The sequence below is a fragment of the Monodelphis domestica genome, chromosome 2 (genome assembly GCF_027887165.1).
Source record: "Monodelphis domestica isolate mMonDom1 chromosome 2, mMonDom1.pri, whole genome shotgun sequence".
Lineage (NCBI taxonomy): Eukaryota > Metazoa > Chordata > Mammalia > Didelphimorphia > Didelphidae > Monodelphis > Monodelphis domestica.
Window position 1 is genome coordinate 481,191,540 of NC_077228.1, and position 16,598 is coordinate 481,208,137.

General features: G+C 40.6%; 1 protein-coding gene across 1 annotated transcript; it reads left to right on the plus strand.

Annotated features, from left to right (window-relative positions):
- Window positions 1-286: 286 nt before the first annotated feature.
- On the plus strand, window positions 287-15,922 carry CHI3L2 (chitinase 3 like 2). Its single transcript, XM_007485124.3, has 11 exons — window positions 287-355; window positions 2,475-2,504; window positions 3,790-3,991; window positions 6,992-7,048; window positions 9,319-9,469; window positions 9,999-10,123; window positions 10,429-10,558; window positions 11,681-11,869; window positions 12,813-12,929; window positions 14,414-14,555; window positions 15,719-15,922. The coding sequence occupies exons 1-11, from the start codon at window positions 331-333 to the stop codon at window positions 15,721-15,723; spliced, it is 1,173 nt and encodes a 390-aa protein (XP_007485186.1). The 5' UTR covers window positions 287-330; the 3' UTR covers window positions 15,724-15,922.
- Window positions 15,923-16,598: the final 676 nt, after the last annotated feature.

The window sequence follows — 16,598 nt, forward strand, 5'->3', positions numbered from 1 at the left end:
CAAAGGGTGTCCCTAAATGCATGTCAGGGAGACTCAAGGCCTTGACTTCAGGGTAAGGCATGCAGGACTAGGGAGGAGGCCAGTATCTCAACCCTATAGGACTGTCCCTTCAAACCTTTATGACACATTGAAAGAAGACATTGCCCAACTGTATCCCTGACTTCCAGAAAATTGCACAAGGTAAATGAAGTCAGGGAGGGGCAATGGAATTGTTGGGTGGATTACACTACTTCCTTCCTGCTAGTCAGGCTTTTTTTAAAGTACTGGAATATAAAAGGACCTAAGACTGTGAAGAAGACAGAGCAAGCTGGTAGTCTGGGAGCTGCTGTCATGGACCAAAAGTTGCTCTGGCTGGGTGAGTGTGGACCTAACAGATTGATCAGGCAGAGAATTTGGGATGGGATATAAACCAGATGGAGGAGAGAGAAGATGGTCTTTGGAAAGATTCAGAAATGAATTTCATGTTCTGCCTCTGGAGTGACTAGTGGCATAAGAAACAGAAATGTCATTTCAGTTCATCTAGTTCAGTTCCTTCATTTTATAGATAAAGAAAATGAAGTCCAAGGAGGCAAAATCTCTCCTGTTGTTCTTGGGGATAAAATGGAAAGATGTGAACTACACCATAGTCATTAAGCAGATTCAGAACTGGTTCAAAGGCTTGGCCCAAAGAGTAGTCATTAATGATGTAATGTTGCAACTAATATAATCCTCCATGTATTTGTCCTTGGCCATGTGCTAATGAAAATCAGGAATTTGAATGAGGAGTAGAAGTCATGCTTATTAAATATGCGCCTTGGATGGGGGCCATATAATACAGGTTGTGAAAGGAGACTGAGAATGAGAAATAGAACAAAGAGAACACAGAAAACCTATTGGTATTGGTTTCTTTATCTTTAAAATGAGAGAACTGGCAAAAGTCCCATCCATTTCTAACATCCTATGGTTCTCTCCTGAGACTTAAGGAATAAAGATGCTGTGCTTTGAGTCTCTGCACTCCTCTCTTCTGTCTTCATTGATAGCAAAGACTGGGAAGGTTTTTTAATGGGTCAGAATAAAAAAAATGAAAGGAAAAGTCAGCTTGGCAGAGGTAGTACTATCTACCACTCCTTGTCTCCTACTCTCTTTCACCTCACAATTTCTAATTTTGTAGCTCTCCTCATTCCCACCAAGGGGTCTAGTACTACTATGACCTCTAAAGCATCCACCCCAAGATCATTAGCAAAGCATAAGCTAGGGAGGCAGACTTTCTGGGATTGACCTCTGCCTTTCCTCTTATATTTACTTGAGCTACTATTATATCATCTTTCTTCTCTATTTTACTTCTAAATTTCTTGAGATTTGTGTATGCATTCAATAAACTCTCACTCTTCATCTCCCTATAATCTAATTTACATTACCACTACTCTACAAAAACCCATTCTCTCAAAGATCACCAGTGATCTTCTAATCATTAACCCTAATGGTCATCTCCCTTCAGCTTTTTGTTTTTTCTTGGTGGCCATTGACATTCGCTTATCAAGCTAGTCTCTTCTTCCTCAGTTGTAGACACCACACTCTCCTTACTTATCTCTTATCTCTCTAATCTCACCTCTATGTCCTTTGTCCTCTTTTCATTCCTATATGGTAGATGCTTTCCTAGAGTTTGTTTCTCACCTTCCTTCAATGGTTTCTCTATACTCTCTGCTTAAGTAATCTTACCCTTCCCCACAGTTTCAGATACCACCTCTATGATGTGATGGAACAGTTATTTAATAAGTGTTTTTTTTTTCATTTTGCATAAAATAGGTTATTCCAGCAAAAGGAATGGAAACCAGATATTTTCCTGTGAGTGGGAGGGTTCCCTTAGCCAGCTCCTTTCCCAACCTTTCCCAGCATGGGTTGGATATTTATTTAATTATTAATCTAGGAGAGATGAATGGTATCCATTGTCTAGACAATTAGTGATATTGGTTCCCTCTTCTCACTCTTCTCCTAGCCACAGAACTCAAGGAAGGAGCCTACTTTCCCAGTAATTAGAAAGAAAAAAATTGTTACTTCCCTCTCCGTGGCCCATATGCCAAGGGGCCCTCTTCACAACCAATCTGAATTCATTCGCAGAAGGGGAACTTCTGGACTCTGGAAGAGACAATATGAGGTATTTTTGCCTCTGATGGTCTATCAGTCTTCAGGAAAAAGGAAGCAAGGAGAGATGATTTCATAGTCCAGCCCCAAGTACGAGATGCTCCATTTGTCCCTAGTGGGAAACTCACCCTTGGTTAGGACTTAATGAATGTTCCCAAGGTTGCAATGGCCAAGGATATTTGAGGATCTACCATTTGGTTGCCCTTTGCAGGAGTCAGAAAGTCCTCAGAAGAGCTGAGGCTGACTGGAGCCCAGTGTGCTAGGAGCTATTGTCATAGCTATTGTCACATCCCCTAGAAGGCAAGTTCATTCTAGACTTATAAACAATCTCCTTTTGGTCTTTGTTTCTACAGGTTTGGTGGCCTTGATGCTACTTCAAGGTGGTGAGTAGTGATTCTGTTACATTCCAACTATAATTATTATCACATCTCCCTCCATTCCTTTTTTAACCTCTTGGGCTCTCTATTTTTTTCTGTGTTTTTCCTCGTATGCTTCGCTCAGTATATCTATATTTCTTCATTCGTGTCTGTTTTTCTATTTGTTGTTTTAAGCATTCTTAAAGCATGTACACTGTGTGATGTACTGAGGTCTCGCTGTGTCCCTCTTTCTTTGTTTTGGTAAGTTTCTCTGTCTCTAGCTCCACCATTATCCTGAGAAAGTAAATCTGTTTGATTAGCAGGGATGAGACTCACTCCCAGGTCTTCCTGGCTTTGAATCTTGCTTTCTAGCCACTGTGGAACACTTATTCTCAATATTTATAATAAAATATCTAATGGTATCTCAGACTGAATGAACACAGTGTCCAGGATTAAGGTTGTTATAATCTTATAATCTCCCTGCTGTTGAGTTGTTTTTAGTTGTATCTGATTCTTTGTACTCTCTTTTGGGAGGTTTTCTTGGCAAGTACTGGAGTAGTTTGTCATGTCCTTTTCCAGCTCTTTTTATAGATGAGGAAACTGAGGCAAACAGGGTTAAGTGATTTGCACAGGGTCACATAGCTAAAGTATCTGAGGCTGGATTGGAATTCAAGTCTTCATGATTCTATCCACTATGTCACTTAGCTGCCTTAGACTTCCCTAATCAGATCAAATCTGGAGTTTTGTGCTCCCTTCTGGGTGCCACATTACTGGGGAAAGGAATAATGTAGACAAGATGGAGCTCTTCAGAGAAGGGTGGCCAGGATAACGGTGTGGGAGGGACTAGAAACCAGGACAATGGGGATATTTAGCCTTGAAAAGTGAAAAGAAAGGGCCTAAGACAGCTGTCTTCAACTACTTGAAGGTCTTACCATTAGAAGAAAATTTGCACCTGCTCTGCTTGGACCCAAAGGGCAAAACTAGGAACAATGTGGGAGAAAGAAAGAATTACAGGAAGGCAAATTTTGGCTTAATGTTAACAAATACTTCCTGACAACAAGAGTTATCCAAGAATGAACCAAGCTGACTCAGGAGGGAGGGAGTTGGTCATTACTGAAGTTCTCCCAATAGAGGCTGATTTATCACTTGAACAGGTTGTTGTAGAGGAGATTCTTATTAAGGTATAGGATGGACCAAATGACCTCTGAGGTTCCTTTTAACTTGGAGATTTTGACATTTGTCTAAGGAGGAATCTGTCAGCTGACCATTTCCCATGATTGGTTCCATGGACCCTTTCCTTTCTTCTTTTCAGGTTCTGCCTACAAATTGGTTTGCTACTTCACCAACTGGGCTCAGTACAGAGCTGGGCACGCATATTTTATTCCTGATACCATTGATCCAAATCTGTGTACCCACCTTATCTACTCCTTTGCCAAAATCAACAATAACAAGATCGCCCCTCGGGAGTGGAATGATGCCACCCTGTATCACACCTTCAATAATCTCAAGAAGAGGTCAGTAGGATGAGGATGAGCATGAATGGTGTGGATATGGGTATCTAAAACCACTGGATTAGGTATTTCCATTTTGGGTTGATCTAGATCTTAGCCTATTTGTCTGATATGCTTGAACCCTGAGGAAGATGGGAGAGCCCTGATGTTGGGATCTCCATGTCATACAGGGTTGAAGGTAGGGTGCAGAAAGGAAAAGAAGAGAGGGGAGTGCATCTCTCTCTCTCATTCTTCTTGAATGGCCTGGTTACCAGAAGGCAGGACAAACCTCCAGCAAAATTGTGTAGTACATGAACTTGTCTCTACTCTCTACTACTTTCCCTTTTCCTTTCCTCTTCAAATACCATGTTAGTGCCCTCATACTGCCCCTGGATTCTCAAGACACCCCAAAATTCTAGTTCTAGCCAAGGCTGTCCTCCATTCCAGCCTTCATATGCCTTCCCCTCATCTTTTATCCTTCAAAATCTGCTTATCCTTTGCCTCATGTAACAAATAAAAGATGAAATGACTGAGGAAACAAAGGTTTGATCTTCTGAGCATATTGATTTACCAAACATTCATGCCAATTGCCTAACAAATTAGACCAATCCTCTTCTTTAGTTTAAGACTAGACTCCCAAATACAAGGAGAGTTAGGCTTTAAAAAACATAACCTTCTGTCTTAGAACTGATATTAAGTATTGGTCCCAAGGCAGAAGAGTAGTAAGGGCAAGGCAGCTGGGGTTAAGTGACTTGCTCAGGGTTACATAACTAAGAGGTGTCTGAGGTTAGATTTGATCCCAACACCTCCCATCTTTAGTCTTGGCTTTCAATCTATGAGTCACCTCACTGCTCCAGACTTTTATTTGTTTAAAAAAACCAATTAAGATCAATTAACTAAAAGGAAACAAATGTAACATTATGTAATCTGACTTCTAATTGGAGGAAAGATTAGGGACTTTCCAAGTTGGGAGGAGAATAATGAATAGTTTTAATTCCCTGAATTCAGGAAAAGAGGTGTCACACTCCTTCCCAAGTATCTAAAAACAATCAAAAGAACATGGAAACAATAACTAATTGATCAGTACAAAGCCAATTTTCAGCGAAATCATATGGGTTGCTTAGGATGTACAATTATGAGTGTTAAGGGTTAATTTTGGTAGGAGTTTGACAAAAGTAAGGAGAACAATTTGATAAAAACACTAAATTTAATTAAGAAGTTCAGATAGAAAATAGAAAGTTAGATTATTACTCTAATACCTTATTCTTATCTAATACCTAAAATTCTAATCTTACCTAAAATTTTTTGAAAAACCCTATTCTGTCTTCTAGGACAGGCTCTTCTGCCTGGCAGACCAGGCCTATCTTATCTACACTACTCCTACCTAGAAATATATTCATTACCTATAAACATTAATCATCTACAACCTCCTTAAATCCATTTCTCTATTCCAACTGTCAGTAGTAAAACTGCTTGTCAGTCTCCTAACTGAGAGAGAGACCAAGACTGACCTCCAACTCTATAGGGAATCCAGAGGCAAAAGTCCCCAACTCTCAACTGTCTCTTTCTTATATATTTCATCTCCTAGGTAACAGAATCTTCAGCTCTCTCTCACTCTCAGAAGCCTGTCAGAACTTTTCTCAGCTGTGCTACTCACTTAGAGATCCTTCTGCTCTTAGAGAGACAGAAGGAGATTAAGAAAATTCCTTTAACATGAGAAAACTCCTTACATCAACCTTAGGATCTGAGTTTCTGGTCAACATAACCTAGCTTCCTGGTTAAGTAAAACAGCAGATAGAAGGTAATCCAATTTCCCAGCCATGCAGGGAATGCAATACAGTAAGTTTTATTCCAGATCCCACAATTGAAAAACATTTTATCACAGGACAGAATTTGGATCAATCCCATAATTGAATAGAAAGGAACTAACCTAGCTCCAGAACTGAATCACAAGAAGGTTTCAGTATGGTTCACTCAGCTCCCATAATTAACCACTTCTTGTCCTAATCCCCTCAATTTTTTTCATAATTCTCTCACACTCATTACCTCAGAACCATAGTTGGGTGTCTGATTCCTGCTAATAAGACAATGAATGGTGTTGAGCTCATGCTTCTCCTCCTAAGTCATCATGAGAAGAGAGATTATTGAAAAGACATGAGTAGTCTTGGAGAAATTTATATCTCAAAAGGATGTTATAGATGTGAACTGAAGATAAATTAGTCTCAACTCAGTATATCTGGCACACACAACATCTCAGCAAGGAGTAACTTTCAATTCTAGAACTAAGCAATCAGTTATTTGGATGTTTGAAATGCAGAAAGATCTAATGGATCCTCCAACAGTCAGTATTCATTAGAAAACTGCATGTTAATGAGGATCTTTTAGAAATGCAATACCTGAATCCAAAGAAGTGTTTTTAAGGGCAGAGATCTGGGACACTAAGACAAGATGGTTATGAATTTATTCTTGGTGCCTGTCTTTAAAATCCAGTTCATTTGCAAGTCAAAACATCGCCCTGTGATGTCATTCATAGATCCTCCTTAACAATGAAGGTTCAACAACAACCACCAAAGAAAATTCATAGGGTATTTTATTTTCTATTATTTAATTAAAACCATGGATCCATAGAAGGTTAGAGTTAGAAGAAATTTTAGAGATAATTAGTATAAATCCTTATTCTACATGATAGGAAACTGGGTCAAGGAGAGATGATGTTTATCTAGAGCAACCTAGTTAGTAGGGGCTTGTAGGGCCAGTCCTGATGTCCTAGCTCCTTTCTAGTCTGATCCTTTCCATCCCTCCTTTTGCCATACCCCCATCACCTTAATTTTTCCTTTGTTTCTCTACTTCTTCCACTCTTTCTTCATCCCCTCATCAAAGAAGCCTTATATTTGAACAAGACCATGAATGCATTCTGACCAGGTGGCAGATTGGGCTCTAGTTCAATCATATTCTCTATTTAACCTGGGACCCTGGAAAGAGAGAAGCCCTTAATGAATCAAACTCATTATCTTTCCATTGCAGAAATCCCAACCTGAAAACTCTTCTGTCCATTGGAGGTTCTAAATTTGGTTCTAAAGGGTAAGCACATAGCTCTTATTCTGTAAAAAAAAATTATTTAGCCTTACTATGTGTCAAGCATTGTGCTAAGCTCTAGGGATATAAAGAAAAAGCAAAGACAATGCTTGCCCTCAGGGAAATTACATTCTAATAGATTAGACATGTTCATTCCCATGGCCAGGACACTTCCTATGTGCTATCTGCAGCACTTACCTTCTCCTGAGAGTTATGCATAGATTATATCCTCCATTTTTCTAAATTGAGTAGTTGAGGCCAGAAGGAGTAGCCTATGATATGTTTAGTCAACATGTGCCCAATAAAAGTTTATTGAAGTACCTATTTCTGGAGAGCACTGAAGGATGCTAGAGGGAGATGCAAATTTTAGAAACAACATGAACTCTGCCTTCATGGAATTTACAGTTGAGTTGGAGGATATAACACACAGATTATAATATAAACTAATACAAACCAAGTTCTTTAGAGAATTAGAACGTGCTCTATGTGGTGTTAAGTAGAAAGATGATTACAGATGGGGGAGTAGCAGGAAAGGTTCCATGAAGGAAATGGAATTGGGGAAGGAATTCAACTGACAAAGATGGAGAAGGAAGCTATTCAAGGCATAGAGAACAGTGTGAACAAAGATATAGAATCTGAGGCCATAGAAGTTTGGGAGACCAAGGGTAGTTCATTTTAAGTATCCAGGTGGAGAAATTAATATAAGTTAAAGTTAGAAAGGAAGGAAGGTTGTTGTGGAATGTGGAATTCCTTGAATTTTTGCCTATGAAATTTAAGCATTATTCTGTAAGCAATAAGTAGCCAATAGAGTTTTTTTAACCCATACTTTTTGTCTTAAATTGATTATGAGGCAGAGAAGGATAGTGAGGACTAGGCAATTGGAGTTAGGTGACCTCAGAGTAATACAGGTAGGTAGTGTCAGAAGCCACATTTGAACCCAGGAACTCCTGTCTCCAAGCCACCAAGCTGCCCCATCAATAGAGATTTTTGAGCAGAGTAAGATGACATAAGAAAGATTATTCTGATAGGGCCATGAAGAATGGATGATGGGGTGGGGGAATTGGTCTTCAGGCAGAAATACTTGTTAGACGGATGATTGCAAAAGTCCTGAGCTGTAGTAATGAGTATAGAGAGTGACAGTGGGAATACAGAGGAGGGGAGAGATGTGATAAAAATAACATTTAATTGTTATTCAGCTATATCTGACTCTTCATGACCCCATTTGGGGATTTCTTGATAAAGATACTGCAATAGTTTGCCATTTCCTACTCCAGCTGGTTTTATAGATGAGGAAATTAAGGCAAACAGGGTTAAGTGACTTGCCCAGGCTCACACAACAGTAAGTATTTAAGACCAGATTTGAACTCACCAAGACGAGTCTTCCTGACTCCAAGCCCAGCACTCTATCTACTAAACCACTAGCAGTAAATACATGTCAAATCCTTTGTAAACTTTTAAGTATTGCCTCAATACCAGCTATAATCAAAGGGTGAGGGTGGATGCACTTCAAAGGAGGATAAATGAGTGGATCAAAAAGCACTTACTAAATACTTCTGGAAGAAAATAAAAAGTGAATGTGAACCTGCCCTCCAGGAGCTTACACTCTTATTGGAAGAGATCATACATTGAGAGAAGTGGTGTCTAGGGAAAGCTGTTCTGATCCGCACTCTAGGAAACCAGAGGGATACTGACTACAATACTTGACATACTTTTTCTAGAGGCAATGGTGGTGATCATGATTTGATCGTAGTTCTTACAACTATATAACTATAGTTCTTATTACTCTTAGAGTAAGAGGTGGAAGAGTGGTAGCATACAGAAAATGCATTCATTCTAAATCTTCATTCTAATGGTGGTCTCTGGGTCCATGAAATCTGACCTGATTATTTTTGCTCTGTTCATGTCTGGTTTCTGGAGATCCTGTTTAGATGATAGGAATGAGGCTACCATTGTGGACTTCCATAGGCTCTTGGGTAACATGCTTAGCAGGATAGCTAGGTGGATATAATGCTAGCCCTGGAGTCAAGAAGACTCATCTTTCTGAGTGCAAATCTGGTCTCAGACAGTTACTAACTGGGTGACCCTGGGCAAGTTACCTAAGCCTGTTTGCCTCAGTTTCCTCATCTGTAAAATGAACTGGAGAAGGAGATGTCAAACCACACGAATGTGCCTGTTAAGAAAACCCTAAATGGAATCATGAAAAGTTGGACACAACTAAACAACAATGAACACGTTATGCTGACCTTTCCAAAAGACATCAGAATTGTTTCTACCAGGTTCCATCCCATGGTGGATTCTTCAGAATCACAATCAACTTTTGTCAACTCTGTGATCCCATTCCTGCGGAACTATGGCTTCAATGGGCTGGATATAGACTGGATCTACCCTGAGACGAGTGAAAAATCTCTTTTTGCTTCTCTGATTCACGTATGGTCAAATCTCACGGAGTGGTTGGTTTATTCTTCCATATTGGGTATAGAATCCAACATTGATACATAGAGAGCAGGAGCCCTGAACCTCAACTGCTGGGATCTCTCAGTCTACTGGAGAAAACCCAATCCCTTCCCTCAGAGAACTCTCTCTGCTCTGCTCTGAAAGAGCAGACTGGGTCCTCTCTTTAGATCTGTCCTAGTACAGTAGGAGTATAATCTGAGTCCTCAAGTCCTGAGTCCTAAGGAGAGGGATATTATGAATCATGTGGAGGTGAATGAGAATCCTTTTCTAGGCACCAGAAAGCAGACCTTTTTCTAATCCTGGAGGGACCCCAAAAGGATAGGGATGGGTGGCCCACATGCCTGGCCCTTGGGGGATTGTCCTTTCCTAACTAATAGAAGTCCCAAATTCCCAGGGCTTTCTCAGGAAAGGAGAGGAATTGCTGTGTCATTACCCAAGCCCCAAGTTAGAGTCTTGTTTTCTAACTCAAAAACTTAGGAACCTTTCTACTTACGTCCTATAGGAGTTAGCTGTTGCCTTTCGGGAAGAGGCCAAAAAATCTGGAAAAGAGAAGCTTCTCCTTTCTGCAGGAGTGGCTGCAGGAAGGCAAATAATTGATAACAGTTATTCGATCAAGGAGCTGGCAAGGTAAGAATTAGGGAAATCATTTGATCTATTCCTCTGCCTTTAACCCAGTTTGGACAAATGACCTGCTGGGTATGGCATGTGAAGAAGAGGAGGATGTTTTCTGTTTTCAAAGATTTCTCCTGAAGGCTTCTTTAGTTACCTGTCCAGACTCCAAACTCCTCACAGTCAGGAAGTTTTGCCTTCTATCAAACCTCAATCCTTCATGCTATACCTTAAGCTTAATATTCATGATCTCTTATAGTTTCTTGTGGTTTCTCAGAAAAAAACAAAAACACCTCACTTCTTTTGGCCTCTGAATTCTCTAGTGATGTGGATTTTGTCAATCTCCTGACCTTTAACTTCCATGGATCCTGGGACAATCCCCTACTTACTGGCCACAACAGCCCTCTGAGGAAAGGAAGCCAAGACCAGAGGAACAGCAATTACTATAATGTGGTAGGACTGAGGACCTGAGAAGGATGACCAAAGAAGAGAGACTTTAAAAAAAACTTAGACTTTATCAATCATGCATCATATAATACATATTATGGTTCTAGTATAGAAATACAATTTATAACTATATCATTTATATGTGAATAGAAAAGTTCACATCTTTCTCTTGGTTTCCAGAATCTGGGTTCAAATTCTGACTCTGATTTTTACTCTGTATGCTTATTTCTATATCTGAAATCTACTTTTTTCTTTTTTTTTTATAGCCTTACCTTCTGTCTTAGAATCAATACTAAGTAAGGGCTAAGCAATGGGGGTTAAGAGACTTGCCCAGGGTTACCCATGTAGGAAGTGTCTGAGGTCATATTCAAACCCAGGACCTCCCATCTCTAGACCTGGCTATCAATCCACTGAGCTGCCCCCCTGAAATCTACTTCAGAAAAAGATGGCTGGCCTGGATCATTTCGAAGTGCCTTTCACAACTCTGAGTCTTATGATTCAAGGTGTTTTCTACTGGAGGGGACTCCCCAGCCCAAGTACCTCCCCTCCCAGTTCCCATCTCATTACATCAGTTTGTATAATTCATTCAACAAAAATTTCATGGGCACTCACCATGTGTGAAGTATTTGGAATAAGGAGAATGAATTCCACCTCAGTTCCTTTCTGGACTCCATCAGAGTTTAAAAGGAAAAAAAAAACCCAAACCCAAACCAGCCTCTCTTTTACTCTGTGCAAGTTAATGACTTTTTGAAACCAGAGAGTCCCACTCCATCCCTGTCCCCAAGACAAATGCCAGGAGTAGCCAATAAAGAGGTTGGATGAAATCAATGGCCTTGATGAACAAGACCTACATGACTGGTTGGCCAATTTCCTTTTAAATTGACTGCCTTCTTTAGAGTCAGGGAATCCAATATGAAGACCAATTAGCTATTGCCAGGGATCAAAGCATACCCTACCCCTCCCCAAATAAAACCAAGTATCTCCATGCTCCCAAGATGGAGAAGCTGAGCTTTAGAGCAGGGAGGGTCAAATGTGTTAGATCTCAGTGAGTCAGGGGTGGAGGCAGAGACAAGACTTAGTTCTTCTGTTTCTCTTGGATTTCACTTGTAGTTTGCCTTCCCTCCTCAGGAATATGCTGTGAAATATTGGAAGACACAGGGCATGCCAGGGAAGAAGATCATCATGGGCATCCCTATGTATGGGCGCTCCTTCACCCTCCCTACGCCTGTATCTAACACAGGTGTGGGGGTCCCTGCCCAGGGTGCTGGAACTCCTGGTCAATTTACTGCAGAGGAAGGCTTCTTAGCCTATTATGAGGTACCTAAGAATATTCACCTGCCCTAAACTTCCTGCTACATGACAGTCAGGTAGGATGCCCAGCTCAGAGTAGACAGGGGAAATAAGTCCCCAGGAGGCCAGTCTACTTAGTCAGAGGGCTCCCAGGCTCAGGCCATTACTAGTCTATGCTGGTCCATGGATGGGGGTAGGGGCAAGGGGTCCCTTGCTACCTTTCAGTCTTCCCTGGAATACATGCCAAAAAGTGCAAATAACTCTAAAAGTCAATGAATCAATAATTCAACAAACATTGAGAACCTACGAAGTGTAAGGCATAATAGGGACCACAAAAATGAGTAAGACAATCCCTTGCCCTCTTTGGTCTGATGGTACAGCTAGGAAGACAGAACATGCCTGTCCAGAAGCAGAGGGCAAATCTAGGAATAGTGAGTAGAAGTTGTTGGATCAGATTTCAGTGGCTACAAGAGAAAACAACTGTTAGAGCCCATCCAAAAGGAGAATGGACTCTTGGAAGGAATCTTCCCTCGTAGACATCAAGTAGCCACTTTGGGGGAATTTTATAGCACAGTTGCTTTGCTTAGGTAAAAACAACACCTCAGAGCAATGTTTCTGTGTGTGTGTGTGTGTGTGTGTGTGTAAGAGAGAGAGAGAGAGAGAGAGAGAGAGAGAGAGAGAGAGAGAGAGAGAGAGAGAGAGAGAGAGAGGTGGACTCATTGGGAGTCTGGAGACACCTCTAGGTTCATTCTCAAAATAATATTTTAAATACATAAGATAAAATATATCAGATTACTAAAGAAACAAATGATCAAAATATTAAAATGAAACAAAACAAATCCACAGACTTCCTCTGAAATCTATCTAGGGTCTGTCTATGGATTCCAGGCTAAGCATCTCTACCTTAAAAGAATCTAGGGTTAACTGCTTTCTCTATTCCTCTCCCCTGCTTCCTCCCCTATTCTCTTAGGTCTGCCAGTTCCTACAAGGTGCCACAGTCACAAAGATCCCAGAACAGCAGGTCCCCTATGCAGTCAAGGGCAACCAGTGGGTTGGCTTTGATAATGTAGAGAGTGTGGAGGCCAAGGTAAGTGTGAACAAGGTGATTAAGACAAGGAAAGAACCCTGACCAAACTCAGGACACAAAGAAAGGAGGCATAGAAGCTCCCAGGGTAGCTCTGGCATGAAGTTTTTTTTTTTTAATTTGAAAATTTTTATTTAATTAATTAATTTAGAATATTTTTCCATAGTTACATGAATCATATTCTTTCCCACCCCCTCCCATAGCCAATGAGAAGTTCCACTGGATTTTACATGTGTGAAGACCTATTTCCATATTATTAATATTTGCAGTAGAGTGATCATTTAGAGTCTATATCCCCAATCATATCGCCATTGACCCATGTGATCAAGCAGTTGTTTTTCTTCTGCATTCCTATTCCCACAGGTCTTTCTCTGGATGTGGATAGTGTTCTTTCTCATAAGTCCCTCAGAATTGTCCTGGATCATTGCATTGCTATTTAACATGAGGTTCTAATCATTCTTTACACTAAGATAAAGAGTAAGGCAAAAAAGGCCCATGAAGATCTGAGCCATAAGAGGCTGAAAGGGGAAGGTGGGGAAGAAATGAAGAAAGAGAAGATCAGAACAAGAAAAGAAGAAAATAGGAAAAGAAGGGGGAAAAGGAAAGAAGGAGAGAAGGAAGCAGAGGAAAAGGAAGGAAAAAGGAAGAAAGCAAACAAGTGAAGGAAGAAAGGAAGGAGTAAAGGAAAGGGAAGGAACCAAAGAAAGAAGGAAGAGAGGAAAGAAGAAAATAAGTAAAGAAAAAAGCAAGAAAGGAAAGGAGAAAGCAAGGAAGGAAGAAAGAGGAAAACATAAAGGAAACAAAGAAGAATGGAAGGAAGGAAGGAGGGAAGGAGGAAGGAAGGAAGGAAGGAAGGAAGGAAGGAAGGAAGGAAGGAAGGAAGGAAGGAAGGAAGGAAGGAAGGAAGGAAGGAAGGAAGGAAGGAAGAGAATAACGAGAGAAAAAGAAGTATTAAAGTTCCCTCACTCTTAATCTCAGGGAATTTTCTGGAGCATAGACACCAGGTACTTGACTCTGTTCTGCCCAGGGACTAATAGAATCAGTTTTTTTGTTTCCATAGTCTGTTCTACTTTTGCCCCTTTCAGTTGGCATCACTCATTTGGTCACCTCCAAGGCCATTGTAACTGAAGCAACCTCTTTCTAGGATGCCTGGTCCTAGAGAGTTCTAAGCACATGCAGAATATCTGGGAATCCTGGAATCAGTGTCTTGGTAAATTGTTCCGTGGAACATTGTCATATAGGGGAGAAATGGGGGAATGGGAGTGAGGGGATCTATTCTGTCCTCCAAAGATGCAAAGACACAGACTCCCTCACTTGCCCCCTTCCTGTTAGGAAGTCCTTTTGTCTGTCTAATCTAAATGTTTACTGCTAAATTATTAACCCATTCCTTCATGTAGATCATAATTTAGAGCCATTCCTAGCAACCTAAGGGACCACTAGGTGCCCTTTCCAGACTTCTTGCCCACATTCCTGTGTATTTCCTTCAGGTCCAGTTCTTGAAGGACTCAGGATTGGGAGGGGCCATGATTTGGTCCATTGATCTGGATGACTTTACTGGTGAATTCTGCAAAGAGGGTTCATTTCCACTCCTCCAGGCAATCAGGAAGAAACTGGGCACTGCCAATAAAGGTATTGAAAGTGGGAAGGAACTACCTCTGCCCATCAGAGGTAGTTACATGAAGTGACAAGAGCTCTGAACTTCAAGTCAGAAGACCTGAATTCAAATTCTGTTGAATTTTTGTTGTTGTTTGGTCATTTAAGTCATATCTGCCTCCTCATCACTCCATATGGGACTTTCTTGGCAGAAATACTGAAGTGGTTTGTCATTTCCTTCTCCAGCTCATTTGACAGATGAAGAAACTGAGGCAAATAGGATTAAATGACTTGTCCAGGGTCATAAGGCTTTTAAAAAAAGATGTTTGAAACTGAATTTGAATTCAGGTCTTTCTGACTTTAGGTCCAGCACTCTATCTACTGCACCATCTAACTGCCTAAAACTTTTCTGAATACAAGTGGTGTTCTTCTCAAACTAAGTTTCATTATCTGCAAAATGAGAGAGTAAGATGATACATTCAAACAACCTTTTGAGCCCTGACATTCCATAATAGTATAAGATTGTAGGCACAATATACAAAAACATATAAGTATTTGTATATTTTTACATTCTTTCCTTTACTTCTCATCACAACTCCAGGGAAGTCCCTCTAGACCTTCTTCTTTTTCTTTTGAAACTCTTACTTTCTTAGTAACATCTTACATTTTAGTAACAACTCTAAGATGGAAGGATAAGGGGTATGAAAATTGGGTTATGCGATTTGCCCAGGGTCACACAGCTAAGAAGTCTCTGAGGTCAAATTTGAACTCAGGTCCTCCCAACTCCAGGCCTGGGGCTCTATCCATTGTGCCACCAAGGTGCCTCTCATTCTTTTTTTTACAACCCTTACCTTCTGTCCTAAAATTGATACTAAGTTTTGGCAGAAGAGCTATAAGGGCTGAGCAATTGAGTTTAAGTGACTTGCCCAGAGTCACACAACGAGGAAGGGTCTGAGGTCAAATTTGAACACAGGTCTCCCCTACTTCAGCCCTGGGGCTCTATTCAGTGATCCATATAACCACTCTTCTAGAGTCTATTCTGATCTCTTGATTCTCTCAAGCTTGACATACAAGCAAAAAGAAAAATTAAATTAAACAAGAACAAATCCAGAGCCCTCTGATGGAATAGTTGATCAAGTCCTCGTTTCAAGAGCAGGGAGTATTGGTTTTGATCTTGTTTCTTTTCTTTTTATTTGCAGTTTAAACTAGAAAAAGAAATATCTGGATATTTCTCTGTCTTGGAAATGGGTCGAAGATGGATGCCCTAAGACTGAGAGTATCTTTGCCTTCCTGTCCACTCCTGCTCAGTTACACTCAAGGTAACTCAGTTCAAAGACCAGAGAAAGGCTTTCTCCACCAGACTTTATTCTCACACCATTTTTCTCAAATAAAATGTAAATGATTCAACCTAAGAAAATCTAGTGTTGCGTCTTTGCCCTTCCAATGTTACTCTGTCTTCACATTCAGATTGGCTCAAACCTCTTGAGCCTCAAGTCATTCAACCTCCTAATTTGAGACCAAACTGTGCTTTTTTTCATTACTTTTCTCATTATCCCACTCCCACCTCTGCTTTCTAAAACACTCTCATGGAGGACTAGGAGACATTTCTATGGTGCACCCATCACTGAATCTGGAAAAGTCTTTTGCCTTCTTCCATCCAAGATTTGGAAGTGAAGTCAAGGAAGAAAGAATAGGTTTATTGATTTTGCTTCTTAATGGCCGCATAGACACAAGTGATCAGTTTAATGTGCCCTCAAGAATTCTTTGGGGTTTGTTCTTTAGACCCTAGAGTGTGAACTCTATAGAACTGTCCCTCCTTCTCACACCTGCTTCTGAGGGCAGGGAGGAGGCATTTGCCTTGCAAACATCCTGGAGCAGATAAGAAAACTGGGTTGGGGGGGCCATATCTGATTTAGGATTCTGACCTGACCTTTTCTTCCAGTCTCACTGCCCAGAGGCTCCAGGGCTGTTCTTCAAGGGAATAGGGATCTCCCCAAATGGAGTGGTGCTGGTGATTACCAAGACGGGGGAAAGAGTAGAATAGCTACTTGACTTGGAACATTCACAAGACTTGTCAGA

Coding starts and splice junctions, on each gene's coding strand:
- CHI3L2 (XM_007485124.3), top strand. CDS start 331: ATGGACCAAAAGTTGCTCTGGCTGG. Junction 3,992..6,991: donor TTCAATAATCTCAAGAAGAG/GTCAGTAGGATG, acceptor TTTCCATTGCAG/AAATCCCAACCTGAAAACTC. Junction 7,049..9,318: donor TCTAAATTTGGTTCTAAAGG/GTAAGCACATAG, acceptor TGTTTCTACCAG/GTTCCATCCCATGGTGGATT.